The sequence below is a fragment of the Bos indicus x Bos taurus genome, chromosome 10, assembly GCF_003369695.1.
Source record: "Bos indicus x Bos taurus breed Angus x Brahman F1 hybrid chromosome 10, Bos_hybrid_MaternalHap_v2.0, whole genome shotgun sequence".
Classification (NCBI taxonomy): domain Eukaryota; kingdom Metazoa; phylum Chordata; class Mammalia; order Artiodactyla; family Bovidae; genus Bos; species Bos indicus x Bos taurus.
The window spans coordinates 2,892,765-2,918,963 of NC_040085.1; the positions used below are offsets into that span (position 1 = coordinate 2,892,765).

Genomic DNA, 26,199 nt, shown 5'->3' on the forward strand with positions numbered 1-26,199 from the left:
GAGTAAATAAAAATATTTCTATGCAAGCAAAAAAACCCCAAAACCCAGCAAACACAAGGTTAAGAGAAACGCTTTCTTGAACGGTGGGGTAGGGATAAATATTAAAATATAAGGAAAGAGAAGAAAATCCACTTCGATTTTATGCTATTATTATATACTATAATCTTCTAAGCTGCCATTTTCTTTAATGGAACAAGGTAAGGACTAGACTAAAAAGAAAACAATGATTCTGAATTATTCACACATGGATTGCCCAAGGCAAATCAATAAACCCAATTTATTTATTAATTCAATAAACATTTACTGAATATAAACTTGATCTCACGTACTCTCTGAGTGTCTGGGGATTTAAAGACAAGTAAAATTGGCCCTTGAAGTTCACAAGTTTAGTGACAGAGAAAGAGTTCAATTATGTTTATAACAGAAAGATAAGTACAATGTTAGAGATATGTGGAAAGTATCATAGTCCAAAAAGAGGGGCTGGTTAACTCTGCAGGAGTGAGGCAGAGGTAAGTTTACTTCCAAAAGGAGGGAGAGGGACATTCTATGGATTCTAGATCTATATTTTGGGAATGGTGAGCAGAGGGAGTGTCAAAAGACTGGGGACACTCTGCAGAGAATAGCATACACAGCTGCAGGCCTAGTTCTCCATGGCAGTTGTCCTGGGATCTTGTTCAGTTCATATCTCCTGTCACTATCTGAAATGTCCTGATTTGTACGACAAAGTATATGATTACTTTATTCTCATAACTCAGACCAATGTGCTTCAAAGTATCATGGGAAAAAAAAAAAGGAAACTACCAGAGCCTTCTGACACAGGAAAATAAACAAACAATCGCCTATGTATTTTATAGACTGTGCCGGCACTGTATGAGGTGGTGTGCAAGAGGAACTCAAGCCAGGGAGGTCAGCAAGGAGACGAATCAACAGTCCAAGCAGGGGTTTCCAGCACTGACTGTGTGTGCTGCTTTAGTGCGTCCTAACAGTGATCCTAAGAGGTACCTTCTGTTATCCCTAATTCACCAAGACAAGCTAAACAATATGCCCAAGGTCACACAACTAGTATGAAGGTCTGAACACAGCAGCACTGAGATTTGAACCGAGGTCTATCCTATTCCAAAGTCAGCTATATCATGTTTGCTGCCATATAGCTCTCTCTCTCTATATATATATATTTTTACTTGACTATACAAGGCTGCTTCCCTGGGAGGAAATGCCGAAGACAGGGGTGTTTCAGAGTTAAAAGGGACAGATGCAGTGATGGATGGGAGGAAGAGACCTTGAACCATTTAACGTGAATGACTGGAAGGATGACTTTCTTCAATGAAGGGTAGTTTAGAGGATTAAACAAAATGACTTGGATTAAATCATGCTATATTTTGAGTACCCCTGTGTCACCCAGGAAGAGATATTTAACAGATAACTGGAAATACAAATCATCAATCAGAAAACAGTTCAGGGCAGTATACATGAGTTTAGAAGCAACCAGAATGTATGGGGAAGGGCTGAAGCCTTGTATGTAGATAAGATCACACAGGAAAAGAGGATATGACAAGAAAAAGGATAAAGTGGACACCTGCATGTAAATAAAAACAGAAGTGGTACAACTTGCAGAAGAGAACTGGAAAAAGAGTGGTTGGGGAGAAAAGGTGTGAGTCAAACACTGCAGGGAGGAATAAAAAGCAGCATGTGTAACAGCTGACTTAGTAATGCAGTTCAAACTGGAGGAAGAATGCAGGATGCAATGAGCTGAAGTTCAGTGGAAAGACTGGCAGCGAAAGACGGGGGACAGAGAGCAGCAGAGGCTTCCTGAGGATGCAGAGGCAAAAGAAAAATGCTTAAGGCAGCTCCAAAGTAATTAGAGGTTGGTGCAAAACAAAGGAACAGAGTGAGGTGTTAGCCCAGGTAAACAAGATTGGGATTAAGAGCATAAGAACTAGGCCAATGGATCAGGCCTAGAAGGGAGGGAGATATTTCTTCCAAAACAGCACAGATGGAGTCCTTAAGATAGAAGTGTTGCGGGTAGAGGTACTGGAAGGCTAAGCCACATGAAGAGAAATACTTAGAGGCTGATAAAGTAGTAAATGGATAGTATATATATTATGAACTAATTTAGTGTTAAATATAAACTCCCAGCTTCAAATAACTAGATAAATAAGTGCGCTCCAAAGTGGGAAAGGACCCGGCACTCCACTGAGGCAGAAAATCCACTGAGGAAAAAAAATATCAATTATATTAATTTTTTTCTCATCCCATCTGAAGTTCTATTTTTGTCTGTACATAATACTTCGAAACTCCAATACTTTGGCCACCTCATGTGAAGAGTTGACTCACTGGAAAAGACTCTGATGCTGGGAGAGATTGGGGGCAGGAGGAGAAGGGGATGACATAGGATGAGATGGCTGGATGGCATCACTGACTTGATGGACGTGAGTCTGCGTGAACTCCGGGAGTTGGTGATGGACAGGGAGGCCTGGCGTGGTGCGATTCATGGGGTCGCAAAGAGTCGGACACGACTGAGTGACTGAACTGAACTGAACTGAATACTTGAGTATATACCTAATATGTTTGCATAGTGAGATACACATACAGTACATATCGGGATTGTGTGGTATAAATATTTCACTAAGATGTATACAATTTTAAGAGTTATGGCCACTGGGTTAAATTACACATACTATACTATCTTTACTTGTGATTTCTTTTAAATTATAGATGAAGTGACTTCTTTCCAACACTCCTAAAAAGGACCCCTAGACCCCTTGGTTAAGCAGCTTTGGGGCACTGATGCTCAGGGCGAAGCAGGCAAAAGCACAGAAAGAAGGGAAAGTAGACCTGCCTTCTAAGGCATGTATGAAAATCAAGGTGGCTAAGGAGCAGGCTTCATTCTGGGGTTGAGGGGAGGTAAACGTGATTCTGAAATGCCCCCACAAGCAACAACCAATGAAGGAGAGATGAATATATATGATTCAGCTTGACTGGATATGTTTCACTTCTGTTACTTTTTGGTAATGCATGTTTTATTATTCTTATTTATTTTATTATATATTTATTATTTATGTTATGTTTTATTTGTATATTATATACTTTATTCTTATACTTATTTTATTATATATTTTATTCATTATTCTGTGATTGGTAAAATGATTACCATGTATTTACATATGAAAAACTAAGGCTGTAAGTTCATCCACAATGGGTCTTGTGGGGCAAATAATGTAATGAAATTGGAACACGGCTGTGGCAGACACTTACTAAGTAATACTTTTCTTTTTCTTCTTTCCTGAAATCATCCTGATTCTCTTCAGGGAGACAATGTGCCCACCTGAACATCGTCTCTCTCAGCCTCTTGTATTAGTAACAGCTGGACTGATCAAGTGACCCAGTTATGACCAATGAAGCCTAAAGAGAAGGCTGTTGGGGACTCCTGGGAAAGTTTTGCTTTTCCAACACACACGGGCCCCTCCCTCCCGGTCACTTCATTCCTTTGTTTGGGGGAGGGGGGCTAGAATGCAGATGGAATCCTGGAATTACAGAAGCCATCTTGTGACCCCTAGGATGAATGGCACTTGCTAATGAAATTAGTTCATGGAACAAAAAGTTGGGAAGACCTTCTGCTGGAAGACATGCAGAGAAGACATGTGGAGACAGTCTAGCTGCTCTTAACTGCTGACCGGGAGAATAAAAAACAACACCCTGTGTGGTGAAGTCACTACAGACAGGCTTCTGTTACACACAAATGAATGTAAAATCTAATTAATATAATTAGTACATAAAATACTTGATTACCCAGTCTTAGCTTCTAAGCAAGATTTGGCTTAGTAAGGAGTAAGAAGGAATGTTTCCTCTTTATTTTGGGGAAAATTTACTTCCATTTATATTAGTGATTTAGGATGTCCTCCAGAGTTTTCTGTGATCCTCCTTTTAAATATTTTGTCCTTTTCTTAAAAATTGCTCTCTTCTCTCTCCTTATAGTTCTTTTTTTTTGCCGCCCCACATTTTTCTTCTCATCTCCTTTGGTTGAACATAGGGCTAAACACAGATGTCTTGATATAGATAGGGGAATGGTGAAAATGAGAAATGGCAGATGTAAAATTATTAGAATTAATACATTACCAGATTGACAAGGTACTAATATGAGGTAGCTCTAAACAGTCTAATTACAAGGGATCAGATGATGTCATAGTTTAATGTAAGACGAGATTCTACCTGTTCTACAAAGAACTGTAATGCATATACTTAGACTACATATAATCTCATTTCACAGATTCCTAGAAACTTGTGAGGCTCAAGTTTCCTTATCTATGAAGTAAGAAAAATGGCACTTAACCTTTTAAGCTAGCTTTGACGACTAAAGGAGTTATCACAACCCAGTTTAGTGCTTAATGCATAGTAGATACCCAAAACCTACATACCTAATAGGGATGTAATCATAATTTGTTTAAGCATTCCCCCCAAAATTCCCATTTGCAAATTTTCTCTATTATAAACAAGTTACTTAACACTCTTAGATCTATTTCTTCATCACAGGCTACCATATTTCCCCAAGCCTGACCCCCTAAAAATGAAATCACTAAGTTGACAAGTTTAGTTTATGAATATTTAATATTTGATAAATACTGCCAAACTGACCTAAAAAGAAGTGGTACCAACTTGAAATCCCACAAACAGTAAATAAGAATACACCTTTTTCTGTACCTTCCTTGTCGGGCATTAAAATTATTTAAGAATTTTGCAAGTCTTTTCCTATTTGAATGAATTTTTAAAATTTCCCTATTACCAATGTTGTATGTATTATTGTTACTGGCTCTCTGCATTTCATTTTCAGCAAATGAATTATTCTCAAACTTTCTCCACTTTCATATTAGATTCCTTTATATTGAAATTTGTGAGAGTTCTTTATATATTCTGGTAACTAAACTTTCATCTGCTAAAAATGCTGTAATACTTTCTAACCATCTTTCACCTGTTATAACATCAATATTTTTTTCAATATTTAGAGAAGCTTAAAAGTTTTAACGGTCATACCTGTCATTTTTTCTCTGTATCTTTCTGGATACTGTGTCTTGCTTGAATTTTGCCCACCCCGCCCCCAAAGATATAAAATTATTTTGTTTATGTTATTTCTAAACACTTTTTATAGTTTTTATGATTAAATAATAAATCCATCTGGAATTTACTTTGGAGTAATCTGTGGGAAGAAGGTATCTTTATTTTTTTCCAGAAAATGGTCCATACACAATTGACATGAAATCTCACCCCACTAATATGAAATGTCATCTTCATGATATACAAAATCTCTAAACTCTGTTTTGTTTCACTAACTCCTGTGCCAATAGCGAATTATACTGAATAAAAATATTCTTGTGACCTTAAAGAATATTTTGAAGTTATTATTGAAAAAGGCTTTTTTCATTAAATTTTTGTTTTGACTCTTCTTGGACATCGTTTTATCCAGGTGAATTTTAGAAATCTGTCTAGGTCCTTGGAAAGGTTTACTGGAATTGAGCTCAGAATCACACTGAATTTGAAGATTAACAAGTGGGAGAGTCCTATCTCCCATTTAGGAATACAGCAGATTTATTACTTTTATTTATATCATCTTTTTATGGCCTTCAGGAAAGTTTCAGGTTTTAAAAAAATTCACACATAGGTATCATGTATTTCTTGTTAATTGATTATTCCTTTTGTTGTTCTTGTAAACAGAATAACTTTACTCATAATGTTTTAAAATTGGTCATTTCTACTACATAGAAATGCTAATGATTTTCACATAATGATTCATACCACTGTCCTAAACTCATTGATTCTAAGACTTTGTGGGTTGGTAATTACATGCTGGATAGAAATGATAATCTTGTGTCTTTCCAGATTTATACCTCTAACTATTTTTACTTCTCTTTTTGTATTATCTAGAACTTCCATAAAAATCTGAAAGTGCTGAAAGAGGGTAAAACTTTGTTTTTCTGATTTAAAAAAGAAAGCTTCTGATATTTCATGTGGTGACTGGTAACTTGTATGTCTGATAATAAACACAAACAAATAAACATTTTATTTTTTTATTCTCAATTTTTTCTGTGCCACTCTCTTTTAGGTGGGGTTTTAATAAATAGTATATGCTTAATTGTGTTTTTACAAGCCCAATATAAGTGGAAATCAGCTTATGGACCTGAATTCTGATCACTAGTATGTGTGGCCCCTTTTGGTCATCTTATTTTGTTTTTTATTTACTATGCTCTTTTCTTTTCCTGCTTTGTTAAACTAGTCAAGTTTTAAGCACTCCTTTGCTTCTTTCATCATTTGGATGTTATAAGCATCATATTTCTGTTAATTTAGAGGTTAGCTTTAACATTTTAAACCATATTTAAACTTCTTTTTGCCATCAGTCAATTCTCTTGTGAAGCATGACAAGAACACCATCATTCCTCCTCATACTTGTTCATGTTGAGACTTTTTTGTTCCAGATCATTAGCTTATTTTTTACATTAGGTATGAACAATTATTTTTACATATTGATGGATTTTACAGGTAGAATTCTTTCTCTATTTTTTTATTCTATTTTTCTCTGTCAAAGGTTAAATTTTTTACTAACTGTATCTTTGAGTAATCCTTTCAAGAAGGTCGTTGGGGGGTAAACTTATGGAATCTTTGCTTCCATTGCTTTGCTTTCCATGGTCTGAAAAATGCCCATTTGGCTTCCTCAAAAATTTCAAGGTTATGTCCCTTGCCTTCTGGTCACCAGAACTGATGACAGTATTGAGGAGAAATCTGATTCCATTCACATTCTTGTTCATTCTTAGGTAAGCTGCTTTTCTTCTTCTCTCTGGAAGATACTAAAGTGGTTTTCTCCCTATCAGAACTTCTACCAGAATGTGGCCTTTTTGCTGGTTGTTCACATTCACCCCGTTTGGCCTTTGATGGGTCCTTTCAATCTGAAGGCTTGTACATTTCATTTGCTTGGGAAAATTTTCTCCTCTAATTTCTTTCTTTTCTCCATTGTCTCTTTTCTGTCCTTCCAGACCTACTGGATGAACTGCTTCTTTTAACTTTTCTTTCATATTTTCCACCCCTGTCTTTTTGTCTTCTGTTCTACTTGATTTCACTCACTGAGACCCTCTTATGGAATATTAAATTAGACTTCAGCTGTGTCCAGTCTATCTTCCACCTACTGAATTCCTTTTGGAATTATGTTTTTAAATCCCTAAGAATAACTTTAAATTGTCTAATTACTCTATCTCAAAGGAAGCAATAAATTCTTGCATTATAGATAAAGTGTCCTTTGGAATCAGATATTAGTTATAATTTTTAAAGATATCTGGTCTCTTTCTCAGATCGTCTGCTCCCTTCATGACTGGTTAGTCGTTGTAAGTCATTTTAAGCCTTCCCTTTCAAATTGATGCCTTTCTTGAAAAGTCTGGTCATCCTAAGCTGTCTGTCTGTATTTATAATGAAGGACTAGGTTTGATTAATGAACACAACAAGTTCTGCATGTTAGCTATAAGATTTTAGACAAGTTTTCTTCCTATGTCTTAGTTCATTCATCTCTAAAACGGGATACTACTACTACTCACTTCATAGGAATGTTCTGAGAATTGAGTAAATTAACACACACAATGCCAAGTGTTTAGAACAGTGTGCAGCATGTAGCACTACTCCACACATGTTAGTGAGTGTTATTTCTATGGATCTCCTCTACCCTGCTGGGCTGGCTGGAGTTTTCTTAAGTGGGTGAGACATGACGGTTACCTGGTCGTGAAGCTGGGAGGCAGGTAGGCAATGGCCTTATCTCTCTACCAACAGATGCAAGATTGGCTTTATCCTAGTGTAGATGACTTGAGAATATCCTTCTCTTGGGTAGAACTGCATTTCATCTCATCTCTGACCATCCTGCTTCGTTCCTATAAACTCAACCCTTGCTGCTCTCTTAGGCCCCCACATTCTTACCAAAAGTCCTTCCCAGGCAACTAGCTGTTCACTTTCTTTACAGGGTAATTCTTAGGTCTGATTAAATGTGTATGCTGCCTCCTGCCAGGGGAAGGATTGGGGAACTGCGGTTTGGAAGTAGTTCTTTAATTCCCTAACACTGTCTCACCCTCACTTTTCACCTGTTCACTTTGTGTCTGAGATTCTGCCAGGTTTGTTCTTACCATTATAGTAGTTTTCTCCCAGAAGTGCTCTGCTCCGTGGTTTTTATTTTCTCTGTTATTGTATATCTGCTCCCATTTGCTTTCTAACTGCCAATAATTCTTCACAATTTCTGGTCAGCTAATAGCACTCTTTCTCTTTTTAGTGCTCATTTTCTATTAAAGAATGTATTTTCTGACTTTTTAATGATTTGGGGCAAAAAGAGGGGTGGATGTTAGTGCTCAGTCCTCTAACTTGAGCCAAGTCATATAATTTTTCATACTAGTCAATACATTAATATCTGCTGATAACAAGGGTGAGATCTGTTTATGCACTGCATCTACTTTTAGAAAGACACATTTATGTATATTATACACATTTAATCAAGGACTTAATTTGATGACCATTTAAAATGCAAAGCCAAAAAAGAGACACTAATACTTATCAAGTATCCATATAACTATGCAGTTATATATAATAGCTTTATCTGTCTATATATGCATTATGTAACTATAACAATACAGAGAGTTAATCTAGAAGCTAAAGTAGGATCATTCACTCTTGTTCCTTTTCTATAAACAGAAGTGTACCTGAAGGGCTCATAATCCATGTTCTCAGCATTTCTGAAGGCTTCCTATCAAATACGCTCTTATTACCCACAATTTTATATACCAATTTGGATAACATATTTTGAAGAAAAAATTCAATATCAGCCATTCTTGCTTTCCCCTTCCTTTTTATTGAACTACCAACACTAATACAGCACATCACTAAGCAAAAAGCGCTATTTACTATGCAAAAGGCACAGTCAGTGACTGGCGTCTAGGACCAATTGATCTACCCATTACCATTATCTCCCTACCTCCACTAGCACTACTATGAAGCTATTGATTTAAACACTGTCGATCGGTTTCCATTTTCTGATTTTGGGCAGGCCAATTAAGAAAGTGAGTAATTGTGATTACATTGCTTCAGGATCAATTACATTTGATGTAAGACAAAGTGTTCTTTTTGGAATACACACAAAAATAATTTTTGATCTACTGGGGTTATATACTTAATACAAATCTACAATAAATAACTAATTCATACCTTTGCAATAGAAAAACATATTAATGCAGATGCTTAAAATAGCTAAGGCTATTTTCTATATAAAATAAATTCATCATTTCCCTAAAATTAGTTTAAGAGAAACTGAGAAAAAATTATTCATATATATTTTCCAATGGAAGATAGAAATCAAACATTATCTAAATATTTTTCCCTAAAGGGACTTAGTTAATTGTCAAAGACAAGATGTAAATCTTATCTAATGAACTGAACAGAAAATCTTTGTAGTGAAAAATTATTTTTAAAAACGCTTCTCTGCAAAAACTGTATGGCAGTACAGTTATTGCCACTGTATGGCAAAAACCACTACAATACTGTAAAGTAATTAGCCTCCAATTAAAATAAATAAAATTTTTTAAAAAAGGTTTTTAATATAAACTGAAGAGAAAAAAGAATTTGTTTAGTTCTTAATTTTGCCCTAACTTAGTGAATAAGCTTTGTCATTGGGTTCACATTGTTGAAATCATTAAAATGAATATACCTCTGGTGTTGGAGGCAAATCTATTTAGAGTGATGTTCCTCATAGTCTTGTGCTCAGTAATATTGATCTGTGTTGTTTGTCTAATAGAAAAATAATAAACAATTACTAGGCAATGTTGGGAAAAGTAATCAGTTTTTATATATCACTAATATAGCAGACCTCCCAAAACATAAAGGTGATGATCTGCATAAAATCAATGTGTTATGCTACATTGCTTATATTCATCATTGCAGGTTCTCAGCAATAAATGGTATAATATTAGGCCTGACTTACTGGTATTGAAAAGGTATATGAAAAAGAAAGATTCATTATACTTAACCTTTAAAATTATTTAAAAGTGTCTGTGTATTTCCTAAATCTGGAGGTTTTTATCATAACAAATTCTGTTAGAAGCCACCTAAAATTTAGATAAATAAAATGTCTCAATTCTTCTCAGAATAAGAACAAAACACATCAAATCAAAATAACAAATTATATCTTAAATCAGAAAAATATAAATAAATGAGTTCAAAGATCATTTTTTTTTTCAAAAATAATTCTTAAAGACACAAATACAGCTAGTTTGCTAATAGTTTCTGGATTTCATCAGAAGTGCATAAAATATTATATAAAACAATAACAATGAAAAATCTCAATCCTAGAAAAGCTCTTTTAAATAGTATTCACCTATGAAACCTTGCCAACTGATAAATGTTCTCTTCTGAATTTCATCAAAAGCAGTTTATAAATTAAAGTGAAAAGGGAAAAATGTATGGGTTTTGGTACTGACAGAATCAGTAATCCTCCAATTTAGGGGCTTAAGATACCATAGAAAATGTTTCAAAAGGTATCTTCCCTGGGCTAGCCAACATTATGAATTTAATTTCTCCTGAGTTTTCCTCATGAATTTTCTCGTAAATTTTTCAAAAGCATAGAGATATGCAAAAAAAAAAAAATATTTAGCAGGCTCTAACAAACTGACTATGCCAAAGCCTTTGACTGTGCGGATCACAATAAACTGTGGAAAATTCTGAAAGAGATGGGAATATCAGACCACCTGACCTGCCTCTTGAGAAACCTGTATGCAGGTCAGGAAGCAACAGTTAGAACTGGACATGGAACAACAGACTGGTTCCAAATAGGAAAAGGAGTACGTCAAGGCTGTATATTGTCACCCTGCTTATTTAACTTCTATGCAGAGTACATCATGAGAAACGTTGGGCTGGATGAAGCACAAGCTGGAATCAAGATTGCCGGGAGAAATATCAATAACCTCAGATATGCAAACGACACAACCCTTATGGCAGAAAGTGAAGAGGAAATAAAAAGTCTCTTGATGAAAGTGAAAGAGGAGATTGAAAAAGTTGGCTTAAAGTTCAACATTCAGAAAACGAAGATCATGGCATCCGGTCCCATCACTTCATGCCAAATAGATGGGGAAACAGTGGAAACAGTGTCAGACTTTATTTTTGGGGGCTCCAAAATCACTGCAGATGGTGACTGCAGCCATGAAATTAAAAGATGCTTACTCCTTGGAAGGAAAGTTTTGACCAGCCTAGATAGCATATTCAAAAGCAGAGACATTACTTTGCAAACAAAAGTCCGTCTACTCAAGGCTATGGTTTTCCCAGTGGTCATGTATGGATGTGAGAGTTGGACTGTGAAGAAAGCTGAGTGCCAAAGAATTGATGCTTTTGAACTGTGGTGTTGGAGAAGACTCTTGAGAGTCCCTTGGACTACAAGGAGATCCAACCAGTCCATCGTAAAGGAGATCAGCCCTGGGTGTTCATTGGAAGGACTGATGCTAAAGCTGAAACTCCAATACTTTGGCCACCTCATACGAAGAGGTGACTCATTGGAAAAGACCCTCATGCTGGGAAGGACTGGGGGCAGGAGGAGAAGGGGACAACAGAGGATGAGATGGCTGGATGGCATCACCAACTCGATGGACATGAGTCTGGGTAGGCTCTGGGAGTTGGTGATGGACAGGGAAGCCTGGAGTGCTGCTATTCATGGGGTCACAAAGAGTCAGACACGACTGAGCAACTGAAATGAACTGAACTGAACTGATGTTGAAATTGAAACTCCAATATTTTGGCCACCTGATGCGAAGAGCTGACTCATTTGAAAAGACCCTGACGTTGGGAAAGATTGAGGGCAGCAGGAGTAGGGGACGACAGAGGATGAGATGGTTGGATGGCATCACCGACACAATGGACATGGGTTTGGGTGGACTCCAGGAGTTAGTGATGGACAGGGAGGCCTGGCGAGCTGCAGTTTATGGGGTCGCAAAGAGTCACACATGACTGAGCGACTGCACTGAACTGAATAAACTGAAGTTTAACTATGTATGGAAGAAAGAAAAGTGTCAGTCGTTCATTCATGTCTGACTCTTTGTGACGCCACGGCCTGTGGCCCATCAGTGGCCCATCAGAAGAGTGAAAATCAAAGTGCTAGTCACTCAGTCGTGTCAAGCTCTTTGCCACCCCATGGACTGTAGCCCACCAGGCTCCTCGGTCCATGCAACTCTCCAAGCAAGAATACTGGAGTGGGTTGCCATTTCCTTCTCCAGGGGATCTTCCTGATCCAGGGATAGAACCTGGGTCTCCTGCATTGTAGCCAGATTCTTTATTGTCTGAGCCATCAGAGATGCTCTTAACCATATACAGCAGACTGTAATGGCTATTTGTGTAACAAATAGTAAAAATACATATATCACACATAATCTGTGCAACTATTTCACAGCAGTCTAAATATTGCCAAAGAAAAACAAGATTGTGTAAATATTTTCTCTCATAGAAAAAGCTTTTGAAAGTCTTGATTTTGATCTGCTATTGTTTATAGTAACAAGAAACACAGAACAACTGAACTTACCACAACTGGAAACTGGCAGTCTGAGTGGAATCACAAAAGTCAATACCCATTGAAACAGTAATGGATCCCGCAGGCTCAAGAGATTCTAGGAAATAAGATAATTTAGACATGAAAACACAGAGGAAGTGGAAAAGAGGCAAACTAAACACTGAAAACATAGGTAATGTTTGTGGTTTGGTTAAAACAGTCAAATTTAATGATAATTTGCAAGAATAATTTGAAACTAACGGTATTAAAGGAAATTATAAAGTAATTTCACCTCAAGGCTTTCTTTTTCACAACTTAATTCTGCACGTAACTACAATGAACATATTACATCTATTTGTTTCAGAAATATAGCTCATCCTGAGAAATTCCATGTTTTACAACATTGTCTTGATAGGAACTGAAGGTGAGAAGGAAATAAATGTTTTCCCGTTTGGAACATCTGTACCAGACTCTGGGTGTTTTAAGAGATTATGTACTTAAAACTATGGAATATTTACTCTAGATATAAAAAAATACATTTTCAGCAATGTCCTAAATTTTCACAGGGGAAAAAGTCCAAAATTTAAAGCATGCAAATTAAAGCAAAGTTGGAAGAAGAAATTAACTTGTCCTCAGGTATTACTGAAGATAACTGGCATTATATGAACCAAAACAGTAAGTCTAATTGTATTATTTGAAGAATTACTCAAAGAAAATTTAGTAATAGATTATGTTATCTTGAAAAAACAAATTATAAAATGACATTTTGTAGATGTGTAATTTCTGAACCTTCACCTATCAGCTAATCAAGTGCGGGAAATAACTGCTTCAATGTACAGTACTGGTTGAAAATAATAAAACTCAAGATAAAACAATAACATGATTTTACACTGCTTATGACTCCAGAGTCAAAGAGTAATGCTGTACATTAAATAATAAGGGATCTTAAACATTTACCGATTTAGTATAAATATTTGTATATACTCTATATTTAAATAGAAACCATTCACTTTTGATTTCGAATTTGTTTAACGTCTCCAGTGTGACTGTGGTTGTACAGTTAGTTGCATCATTAGATGTAACTATATTTTAGCAAGCATACAATGGTCCAGTAGACTGTGATTATCCTAGGGCTTGTGATAGGTATCATTTCCCATTTAATGCTAACCATTACAGAAATCATGGTACAGGTAGGACAAAATAATTCAATAAGCTTAAATTATTAAGAAGTATTTTTATATCTAAGCCTAAATGAAGATTAAGCATTATAAAGAGGTATTTGATGCTGATTTTTAAAGTGTTATTGGTGTGCTGATTCTAGTTGGAATTCCATTTATTTTTAAACCTAACATTTACCAGGAGGGTATGTAAGTACCCCAAAAGCCTTGCTACTTAATCTTTGACAAATACGCTTTACTATAAATAACTACAATGATAGTTTTCTTGCATTTCTCCTAAAGTTTACACCTCATAGCTGTGAGTCACACTGTTCAATGCTCTTCTTCACTGAATCCTTGATGCTTTCTTCTGTGCCACAGATATACTGGGCTTTGGTCTTGTTTGCACCTGACACCACATTGGTAGCAAATGCTGTCATCTCCAAAAAACGATGGCACTCGGGACTAGATCTTTCTGTATCACGTATCCTCATATCTCATTTGACCAAGTGACAGTTCTTAGGATGCCTCGATGATGGCACTATTTGACACAGTTTCATAACATCCTCAGTCTTAAGATAATTAACTGCAAGCTGAGTGCCATACTAATTCTGGAGGCTAGTTCATGATCAATGTTTTATTAAATGAAAGCTTCAACAGCAGAGGGGCTTCCCTGGTGGCTCAGATGGTAAAGCATCTGCCTGCAATGCGGGAGACCCAGTTCGATCCCTGGGTCGGTAAAATCCCCTGGAGAAGGAAACAACAATCCACTTCAGTACTCTTACCTGGAAAATTCCACGGACTGAGGAGCCTGATAGGCTACAGTCCATGTGGTCACAAACAGTCGGACATGACTGAGCGGACATGAATTTGGACACTTTCAAGAGCAAAGTGATCAGCATAAAATTATTCATATAACAGATTTTTATAATATTTGAAGCCTACTATAATACATTGGAAAAGTTTATTCAGGCAGGGGTCTATAGTTGAATACTGGTTCTGAATCATCACAATATACATGAGAGGGTTATGTAGAAATGGCTGAAAAACACTGGTTCTATTACACCACTATATTAATAACGAAAAATGAAATCAAACAGGATGCTGTCTACTATGACGGGACAGTTGTATAGTAACTAGTGAAATCTTAGCTGAACTCAAATTTGTCAAGTGTTAACATAGAGTCGCTGAATATAGTGCAGAGAGCCTAAGGCTACTCTTTTGGAGGGGGGGTGGGGGGTGTGTGTTTTAAATCTCCTGTGTACATGTACCTGATCTTGTACACTCTTGCAAGGAATCCAGTTTCATGCTAAAGGCAGGGCAAAATCCTGATAAAAAAGTTTTCTCATATTACAGAGAAAAAAAGAACAGACTGGTGACAAATAAGAAAGTCACTGGACTCCTTAACATACGTATATGTGCTTATTAAAGAACACAGATATCTTACTTCCCTTATTTCACAAAAATATGAAAATACAGTATTTTTGTTGCATTCTTAGGATGTTTTTGGAGGACTAATTAAGATATATCATACTCTGAACTCTGTTATCTACTGCACGGGAATCTATACTGCATGGGAAAGAACTCTGTATCTTGAGGGTATCCAGTAAATGCCAACAAAATGTATGAAACCCTATGGTCAGGAAATCTGCCTAAGAAAAGAAAGCCTATTACTAGTACTGAGGCAATGATATATATTCATATTTTATTTTGGTGTGAAGGCCATACTCTGAAATTTATTATATTTATTTCTTCTGTTCTACATAGGCCAACAAAAGGTCAACTCGTCAACTCATTATGCCAGCTCAAAGAAATGTTAATACTGTTCTACTGTTTTAACCTTTGGATAACATTTTCAACCTTCAGACAATGCATATATCAGTTGCTTGATGCTTCTTAAAGTAACTTTTTAACTAGATTAAAAAAAGCTGGATTGCAAGCAATAAAAAAGAACACAAATTGGGATATTCTTAATTCCTTGGCAATATGTTAACCACAAAATAAATAAGAATCAGCACACTGTATTCTTTAAATGGTGTCTTAATTACCAAATTATTTTTTTAAAATGATATTAAGTGGGTTCTGAAATCAATTTACTTTAACTCTACTTCTCTCTACTTTGGCTGCTACCAAATTTCATCTAAATATTAGGAATTTTTTATATCTTTGTGGAAAAAAATATAACACAAAGGATGACTTTTTTATTGAATGACTCATTAAAATGACAGAGGAGAGAATTCAACAATGTCAAAGAGCTCACTCAGGCAAAGATGGAGAAAGACAGAATAACTATATGATAGGAAATAATGAGTAAAGAAGGCACAGTTACCTGGTCAAAAGGCTTTGCTCACTTAAAGTATTATATAAAAAAGGAACTATGTGGACCTATATGATTGTAACACTTCAAGGATTCAATGACAGAAACCTTATTATCACTTTTAATTAAGATCTTTTCTGAAGCTTCTTTCAACTAAATTGTAGGACTGCCTCTACTCACACAAAACCAAAATAGAGCTAAACATTTGAACTACTGTACCATTTTAAAAATTCAAAGCCAGCCATGCAACTGTCACACTTAATGCTAAGAAGGTGTATTTCCTGTAGCAGCTGGGGAGACAGTATGATGTACTGGGCCCTGAGGCAGCCTGGAAGGCACTGGTGCACAGCAGGGGCAGCCCACTTGGCATCAGCTGGGTGTGCAGCAGGCGGGATAAAGCATGGTACCAACATACTCTTGTGCTTTATCCATGAACAGCGAGATTTCTGGGTTTGTCCTTTAGTGTCAAAGGATGCTGATTTTTAAATGGTGGCAACAGATTAAAACACATGATGCGTGAAAAAAATACCAGTGGGTGTTTCTGCCTTCAGAAACATACTGTGGGCTTTCTGCCATCAGAAAGAGGAAGACAAACAAAGAATTGTTATACACCCTCTCAGTCTTTGCTCCCTTTACATTTCAATCTATAGAATGTGAAGGAAAATGGGGAAGAAAAGATGCAGGGGGTACTATAACCAAAAGGCAAAGTAAAATCAGGCAGGGAAGGAAGCTGACCAGGAAAGGAGCGGGGTAGGTGATGCAGGTAGGAAAAATGCAAAGCAATTTTGATTCTCCAGAACCATTCTTTCATCAGTACTGGTTATCACCATTGATGGTACCTGATTTGCTAAGGGCAAAGAAATGTACTTATCTTATATGATAAATTTGGTTTAAAAAGGAAAAACTAATGTTGGGTTGGCCAAAAAGTTCGTTCCGGTTCTCCCATGCCATGGTAATGAAAAACACAAATGAACTTTCTGGCCAACCCAATATAAATTGAGTTTGCTAAAAATCAATAAAATAATATGTATTCTATTTTATTTTAAAAATAAACACATTTAATTATCAAATCTAGTTAAAGCAATAAATGAGAATTAATATTTACCTATTGGATTAAAAACATGCATTTGCATGCCCATAGGAAGCTTTTTTCCCCCTACGTGGATATTTTCTATCTTCTGATCAGTGGTATTATTCAGTGTTATTTGCACGGAGACCATCTTATCACCAAAAATGCAAGGCTGTCTTGGAAAGAAGTAGTGGGCAGCGAGTCCTTTCCCACTCATTCGATGAAGCAGTACATGAGTTTTCCCTGGTACAAAGACAGGAGTACTGACCTATTGCACATTGGAAAAAGAAAGAAAAAGTGAATTAGTGAATATGATTACTAATTCTTAGAAAATATGTAAAAATTCGTAACATTTAACTCCTATTTTCCCTAAAGTATTAAATAAATCACAATAATAGGGTATTGCATAGATAGGTATGAAGTCAGAAATTATAAAAATTTTTCCGTACTCCCCAGGCATATATTAAAATATTTTGACAATCTACATCTAAAAAAGAAGAAAATAATTGCAGTTATTTAAATATATATTTTTTTAGAGTTTATAAACTTTATTTTCTTCCTAGGTATAATATATTTTGGACATTTTGCCAATTTTCTTTTTATTTTTAATAATTTGTCTTTTGATTTCCTTGGGCTCTCAAACTATAAGGCAGAACTTATATCTGCCTGTAAGTTCATTATAGGCAGATTATAATATCTTTCATTATAGGTAGATATTTATACTTTTATTTCCAATTTTGACTCCTTTAACTTTTTTCATCTTGAATTTCTTTCACTGTAAACTAAAGACCTCCTTTTTAAGTGGTTCCTCCTTTGCTTTAACAATTAAAAGATCTTCCCTGCCTCAAGATTAGTAACTATTCATTTACATTTTCTTCCAGAGCTCTTATGGTTCCAATTTTTCAATTTATGAGGAACTAATTTAGGTAGAGAGTGCCTTGAACTATAAGGAGATCCAACCAGTCCATTCTCAAGGAGATCAGTCCTGGGTGTTCATTGGAAGGAATGATGCTAAAGCTGAAACTCCAATACTTTGGCCACCTCATGCGAAGAGCTGACTCATTGGAAAAGACTCTGATGCTGGGAGGGATTGGGGGCAGGAGGAGAAGGGGACGACAGAGGATGAGATGGCTGGACGGCATCACTGACTCGACGGACATGAGTTTGGGTGAACTCCGGGAGTTGGTGATGGACAGGGAGGCGTGGCGTGCTGTGATTCATGGGGTTGCAAAGAGTTGGACACGACTGAGCGACTGAACTGAACTGAATTTAGGTGTATTTACTCTATATTTAATCATTTTCCTCCAAATACGTAACATTTGTACATGATTCAATGCCTAGCTTTTCCTCAATGATCTGTAAATGCAAACATTCTATTTAGTTGGAGACGTTTTTGAACTTTGATAGAACTGCTAAATCAGTACCATACTGTTTTATTTCTTAAAGGCCCGCAATATGATTCAGTTGTTTGACAAAACAAAGTGTCCTTTATTCCTCCACCCACCCCGCCCCCCTGCCAATATTTTCTTGGCTAATCACCTGTTTCTGTTTCCACTGAACTTTAAACTCTTTGAGCTAAATTCAATTGTGACTGGAATCAAAGGCAGCATATTCAGTAAAAAAAAAAAAAAAAAAACCCATCCATTCTAAAATCATAAGGTGGCTGTCTTTCCATTCAAAGCACTGCATGTGATTTGACATAGGAAGGCTTTAAAAAAAAAAAAAAAAAAATTTGTAATTAAACAGGCCCAATCAAGATTTGTTCCTAAAAAGTGTACTCTCCCAAACTAGGTTTCCTATTATAATTTAACCTGCTCAACAGGTTCATTATGCCACTGACATCTGATATATAAAAAGCCTAATAATAATACTAATCATTTAAAATGCATCAACAAAAATCCAAGAGTTAAGTAGGAAAGCAGAAGAGAAGCAGGAATCTGGAGTTATAAGCAGCCAGGAATTAGCACTCTAGACATCATATAAGGCTCTTTGAAGTCAGGCCTTATGTCATTTAAGAGCTATCAACTTGTCTGAGTTGGTTTATTGAATTCTCTCAATCTAGTTCTGGGACACATGGTCCAATTTGTCTCAAAATTCTGCACTTTATTATGACAGTTAAAATGATGCTAAAGCAGTGTACAGCAATGGAAGAAAAACAGTGTAACTGTCTTCACTCATTCTTTCCACACAGCCAAATTCAAGAAGCACTCTTTAATGAAGTTAGCATCTAAAAAGGTCCTCCGAAACGATCCTCCACCATAATGCAAAAAAGCCTACGTTTTCTTTCACAGTAAATAGCTCCTAAATGGCATTTAGAGGGTAATAATATAGCTTTTTTTTAACTACAGAGACGGGCTAAATGAGAATGACTGGTTTTTCTAACCTATTTTCTAAGTTCATACAAGTCACATTTCGTGAACCTCCTCTAATATCTTAACTACATAGATGATATTTGGTTCAAGAAAACCAGTAGGTTCCATAAATCCTTTGCCAATTTCCACATGTAATAAAATTAATCCTGACAAGAAAACAAGACTTTAGTTCAATGTTTTGTATATCAGATTAGTTACCTATACTCCAGAAGCACAGATATGATCTGCGGGTGCTTATATTCTAAGATGGCTTTTCTGACTTTACAATTGATAAATAATGATTATTTTACTAAATGTTAAAACAATAGTAAAAGGTAAATTAATTAGAGAATAACCTAGGCTGCGGCTGTGAAAATAAGGACTTAAGGATACTTGAAAAATCTGAACAAAACAGACCATCTTTGGCCCACAAGCCAAATATGACCTGCTGCCTGTCTCGTAAAGTTTTACCGGAACACAGCCATTTGCATTCTTTGACATACTGTGGATGGTTGCTCTTCTGCTCTATGGCGGAAGAGCTGAGTACTTCCAATGCCTAACATATTTACTATCTGGACCCATTATAGACAAAGTTGGCTGACCCCTGACCTAAGGGCACAATGTCACATCCTTCCTTCTCCAGTTGTTCCCCATATTCTCTCTCAGTTCTGCACAGCTTCTAAGGAAAGGCATCAACAAACAGCTTTGCTCCTGAAAATCTTTTCCAGGACGTATAGCAAACAGTCTTTGGAAATGGTTCAGTGCCTCCCCTCTGGCGCGAAGGTTGAACAGATTTACCAAAAGAGCCTTATAAAAGGTTGGGATCTTTTATGCTAAACATCTTCTTCTCTAAAGTAACACACTGCATGTGCAGTCATATCTAGCATTCATCATGTCACCCTGTGAAAATTGGGGAAGTGGCAAGAACGATGTTGTCCTGGCTACTGCTACTGCTGTGAGTAATAAATTGTCCTTTGCCTTTGACACAGGAGTCTGTGTCTTCTATTAGTAGCCATGAAATTGTCTCAGGCTAATTTGTTAACTGGCAAGTGAGGCACCATCTCATACCCTTCACAGTTCTTTGATACCTATTCATTTCCTTATTTTTTGGTCACTCAACAATTCCCAGATCTACTTACTCCAAAGAGCTAAATTAACACTGAGTAGGACTATCATGTACAGCTGTACAGCTATAACTGCCTGAGACAGGAATATGAGCTAAAAACCTAGCTTATACTCAAGGGCACCTTTACAGAATCTTCACAATGGTACCGCCTGGGCTAATCTAGTGTGCTTTGCTACTGAGAAGCTGACTTTATATAGTAGAAGCTACTTTTTTCTTTTCACTTTCCTTTGTAAAAGTTGATTTTATAACCTGGATAATTATTTCTATGGGTTTCTGATGTCTTACAATGTCTTCTGATGGCTGACAACGAAGTATCAAGTAAGATTTATGACAGACACTGAGGAATCAGAATTCAGTGTTTCAGGATTGCTTTTACCTGGTTGAAAAGTAAAGGCTAGTCTTTCAAAGGCGCTTTCTCCCCAGTGCTCCACCTACAGAGATTATGTCCAGGACTGCCTAACACATCTGACCATCTTCTAAGAATGTTGCCATTCAGTTCCTGACGCAGCTGGCATGTTCTCATGCCAACTCATGATCTGACCACATTAAGGAATGGCTCAGGAATGGATGCCTGGCCCAATGAGTACCTTTTCTAGGATTTTTGGATTTGGCACTTGGGAAGTAGGGTCAATCTCTCTCAATTGGCTAAAAGTCTGAGATTTAAAACTCTAATATCTGTGGCCACATTTCCTGCCGTATTGCTCAGCAAGAAATAAAACAAAGCACAGACGAGAGACAGAGAGCCCTGCTCGTATCTTTGGTTTGGGTGGTTCTTAAAGCTGACATATTCCTACCATTTCTGAAGCATAGTTTTCTGTAAAATACTCTAGGAAGTGGAACCCCCTGCCCCTTTTCTTTGGTTTAAGCCAGTTCAAATCCAGTTTCTGTCATTTAACTCCCCCAACTCTACTACTAATCAGGATTAGTCAGATTTCAGTATGCTAACTGGGGGACTGGGGAATAAAATCATAATGGGAGAATGTACTTTCTCATTCTTTCCCCTAAAGCCCTGGTAGAGATGTTATGGTGAAACTCATGCATGGCATCTGATTAGGTTCAACTAATTCTGTAGATCAAAGAGTTGAATTAGAGCAAAAATAAAAGCAAGAACAAACAAATGGGACTATGTTAAACTTAACAGTTTTTGCACAGCAAAGGAACTGCTGACAAAATGAAGAGAGAATCTACTGGACAGAAGAAAAGATTTGTGAATGATATGACCGATAAGGAGTTAATACCCAAAATACATAAACAGCTCATACAATTCAACATCAAAAAAACAAACCACCCAATTAAAAAATGGGCAGGAGATCTGAATAAACATTTCTTCAAAGACAACATACAGATGTCCAGCTGGCACATGAAAAGATACTCAACATCTTTAATTATAAGAGAAATGCTGATTAAAACCACAATGAGATATCACTTCACAACTATCAGAACACACACGTCTTCTCTATCCATTCATCTACTGCTGGACATTTTGGTTGCTTCCAGACCTTGGCTATTGTAAGTATGTTGCTATGAACACTAAAGTGCATGTAGTTTTTCAAATTAGTGTTTTCTTTTTTTGGATATGTACCCAGGAGTGGAATGTAATATGGCAGTTCTATTTTTCGCTTTCTGGGAAACCTTCATGTTATTTTTCACCAACTTACACTCCTACCAACAGTGTAGACGGGTTCCCCTTTCTCCACATCCTCACCAACAATTGCTGTGTTCCACCAATGTAAATTGGTGGAAGATAATATGGAAGTACCTCAAAAAACTAAAAATAGAACTACCATCTGACATTTCACTCCTAGATACATATTCAAAAAAAAAAGAAAACACTAATCTGAAAAACTACATGCACTTCAATGTTCTTAACAACATATTTACAATAGCCAAGATCTGGAAGCAACCAAAATGTCTATCAATAGATGAATGGATAGAGAAGATGTGGTGTGTGTACACATACACACACATATACATACAGTGGAATACCACTCAGTCATAAAAAAGAATAAAAATTCTGCCATCTGCAACAACATGGATGGACTTGGAGGGTTTTATGCTAAGTGTAATAAGTCAAAGAAAGACAAATACTATATGTAGAATCTAAAAAAGAAAACATACTAGTGAATATAACAACAAAAAAGTAGACTCACTGGTATAAAGAACAGACTAGTGGTAACCACTGATGAGAGGAAAGGGATAGGAGAAAGATGGGAGTAGGAAGTTAAGAGGTACAAACTAATAAGTATAAATTAAATAAGCTCCAGGGATATATCATACAACACAGGGAATGCAGCCAACATTTTATAACTACTATCATAAATGGAGCATAACCTTTAAAAACTGATTCATTATATTGTTCATCTGAAACATAAATAATTTTGTACATCAACTATACCTCAAAAAAAAAAAGAGAGGAAAAAAAAAAGTGGAATTAGCAATTCTTAAGGTTCCATCTAAAAGCCTGCTTTGGTTCCAGGCTACTCTCTTTAGGGAAGAGGAATTCTTGATGTGCCCATACTACTCACTGAAGTTCTATGTTGAGGCTACAGAGCAAAACCCTGGCTAATAAAGGACTGGTTTGCCCGTCTTTGTTCTCTGACTCTATGTCTCCCATGGGTATCTTGGGGAGAAAGGTGAGCGACCACAACCTCACATCTGGATTACTCCTATAGCCTTCTAGTTGGTCTCCTTGCTCCTATTCTTGCATCCTACAGAGCACATACTGAAAACAGAAGACAGTAAAAATCAGTTAAAATAAAGTTACATCACATCGCCTCTCCGTTCAAAACCCTTCAGTGGCTCCCAATTTCATTGAAAATGAGACCCAAAAACTCTGATAAAGGCCGATAAGGCCCCATATGGCCTGGCCCCACTGTGTTTCTTTGACCTCGTTTCCTGTTACTTTTGAACCCGCAACTCCCTTCACTCCAGCCACCCTGACACCCTTCCTACTCCTTGCACACACCAGTAAGCCTCCCACCCAGGGCCTTGGCACTGGATGCCTCCTCCTGGAATGCACTATCTCCAAATACTCACATGGCTCGGTGTCAATATACCTTTGCTCAAGTGTTTCCTTCTTAACGAGGTTAACCCGTTTGCATCTCTTCCTTCTGATTCCCCTTTCTTCTTTCTCCATAGTCACTTAATACCTTCTTGGATACAATATACATGATCACATAATTTGCTTATTTGCTATGTTTATTATCTGTCTCTCCATTTATTCCTTGATTTTATGTTCAATTTATAAAACGCAACTGTATCCATTTTTAGAACTCAAAGTATAATTCTTCTACTTTAATTTAGTCTACAGAGATCTACAGATAATATACTACTAGCATTGGTCATAACTATACTTAACAGATGCTGAGTGCTCAACACTCTTCCTAAAAATATTACGGTCTTTCAAGGAGCTTACGGTGTTGATACCCTAAAAATATTACGGTCTTTCAAGGAGCTTACGGTGTTGATACCCTAAAAATATTACGGTCTTTCAAGGAGCTTATGGTGTTGATAAGTGAAGATTATCAATATTAATATTTGTTGGTTTTAGGATATGACTTGACCAAAAATTTCCTAGTGCATATAATTATGCACAAATGAAAAATACCGTATTTCTTAAAGGTACACACAAAGAACAATTTAATAATTAGAAGGATTTCTATGATACAAACACTAATTCTTAAAGTATCCAGTTCAGGTAAAAGCATTATTTTCCATTAAATATTGAAACTTGTATAAAGAGGATACTATGAAAGACAATATTTTTAAAGTTTTGATTTAATTATTTAATTGCCAATGTTCAAAGAATTAAAAATTTAGCTAAAGCAAATGATTTGGGTTATCTTCACTATGATTCCTGAGAAGGTAATTAGCTCAGTAACTGTAATAACTCTAAAATATAAAGCCGCCTTCTAGAGTTAACAGAACAAAAAGCATCAAGTAACAGTGAGATAATCCTCACAAATCTTTACACAGCATATGTTTAAATAATAAAAGTCATTTGTGTACCTTTAGATGGTTTATGAAAATAACCAATCAATTCTGCAGACACAACATTATTTCTAAAGGAAATCTATGTGACTCATGATGCCTGTAGATACACAGAGACAAACCACACATATTTTATCAGTTTATTACAGTAAGCAAATAAGCGTGGAATGAGAGTGCTCATAACTGTCTACTTAGCGCTTACTGAAACATTTATAAGAGCTGTTATCTTCCTAATAACAGACAGACAGCGTGCAATTTTAGAGAGGAGAAAAGCTTCATATTTTTTAACACTTCACTAAAAAGTAACTGAAGAGTGTAAAATGAAAAATACTCTGTGCAGTTAGCTGGTAATGGACCATATTATCAACTCAAGTTAGATTTATAGGATACAAACTAGTCACTAATAGTTATTTTATGACATAGCATGTCTGCTTTTTTTTTTAGATTATTAAGATTAAAGTTGTAAAACTTCTTTCAAAATGATTGAATTATAAAATTTAAATGAGAATTGAAAATAAAACAGGGAGTATCAAGTAAGTGCCTAAGAATAAACCTTGTTCAACATCTGCGTTACTATTTCAGAGATGACACTTCCACATAAAGCTTTATGAAAACAATGTCTTCTAGTCTTTTGCTTTAATCCACATTCAGGCACTTAATCGTTTTTAAATATTATCAATCTACTCTGTTTTTGGACTTCAAAAATATAAAGGTCTATAGTACATAAAATACTTTCTTTGTATCTAATTTTGTTTGGTTTATTTTATGGCAGTACATATTTAGGTATATGATTTATAAAAAAAAGACCAGAAAACAGTTGTAAATAAAGATGCAGTTTCATCTTTAAAATTAGCACTTTTTAAACCAGTGTAAATCTCAAGTGGTAAGAACCGTAATGCAGAAAGCTAGAGTATTGCTTTAGTTGCCCAGTAAACTGTAGAACGTGAGCCCACTTTAATATTTAGTATCGGGTCCAGGTGGCAGAGTAGTAAAGAATCTGCCTGCCGATGCAAGAGATATAAGGGTTCGATCCCTGGGTCGGGAAGATCTCCTAAGGAAACAGCAACCTATTCCAATATTCTTGCCTGGAAAATTTCATGGACAGAGGGGCTTAGCAGGCTATATCGTTCAGGGAGTCACAAAGACCCCACATGACAGAATACACACACACTCACACACCTAGTAGTTGTTTAGTTGCTAAGTTGGGTTTGACCCTTTTGCGACTCCATGGACTGAAGCCTGCCAGGCTTCTCTGTCCATGGGATTTTCCAGGTAAGAATCCTGGAGTGGTTCTCATTTCCTTCTCCAAGGGATCTTAATGAACCAGGGATCAAAATGGTGTCTTCTTCACTGACAGGTGAATTCTTTATCATGAGCCACCAGGGAAGCCCCTTAGCACCTAGTACAGGATTTAAAAAAGCAAACGGCAGTACACCTATGGCTGATTCATGCTGACATCTGGCAGAAACCAACAAAATTCTGTAAAGCCATTATCCTTCAATTAAAAAAAAAAAAAAGCAAAGGGCAAATTTGTTTAACTGTTAGCTAGAACAGTATTCTAGAAAGTATCAATGATTGCACTAATTACTCTTATTTTAGTCATCAGTATATTCACCTCTCATTTTGGTAACAAATAAAAGTGTATTTGCAGAAA

The 26,199-nt window shown here is 36.3% G+C and overlaps 1 protein-coding gene across 2 annotated transcripts in view; it reads right to left on the reverse strand.

The window, feature by feature from the left end:
• The window catches only part of AP3B1 (adaptor related protein complex 3 subunit beta 1), a 235,789-nt gene that overhangs the window by 20,411 nt on the left and 189,179 nt on the right, over nt 1–26,199 (reverse strand). For both annotated transcript variants that reach the window (XM_027552928.1, XM_027552929.1), the window contains 2 exons: nt 17,115–17,346; nt 12,569–12,653 (listed from right to left, as the gene is read on the reverse strand). In XM_027552928.1, coding sequence (XP_027408729.1) covers nt 12,569–12,653; nt 17,115–17,346 — 317 coding nt within the window. The remainder of the gene's footprint in view (nt 1–12,568; nt 12,654–17,114; nt 17,347–26,199) is intronic.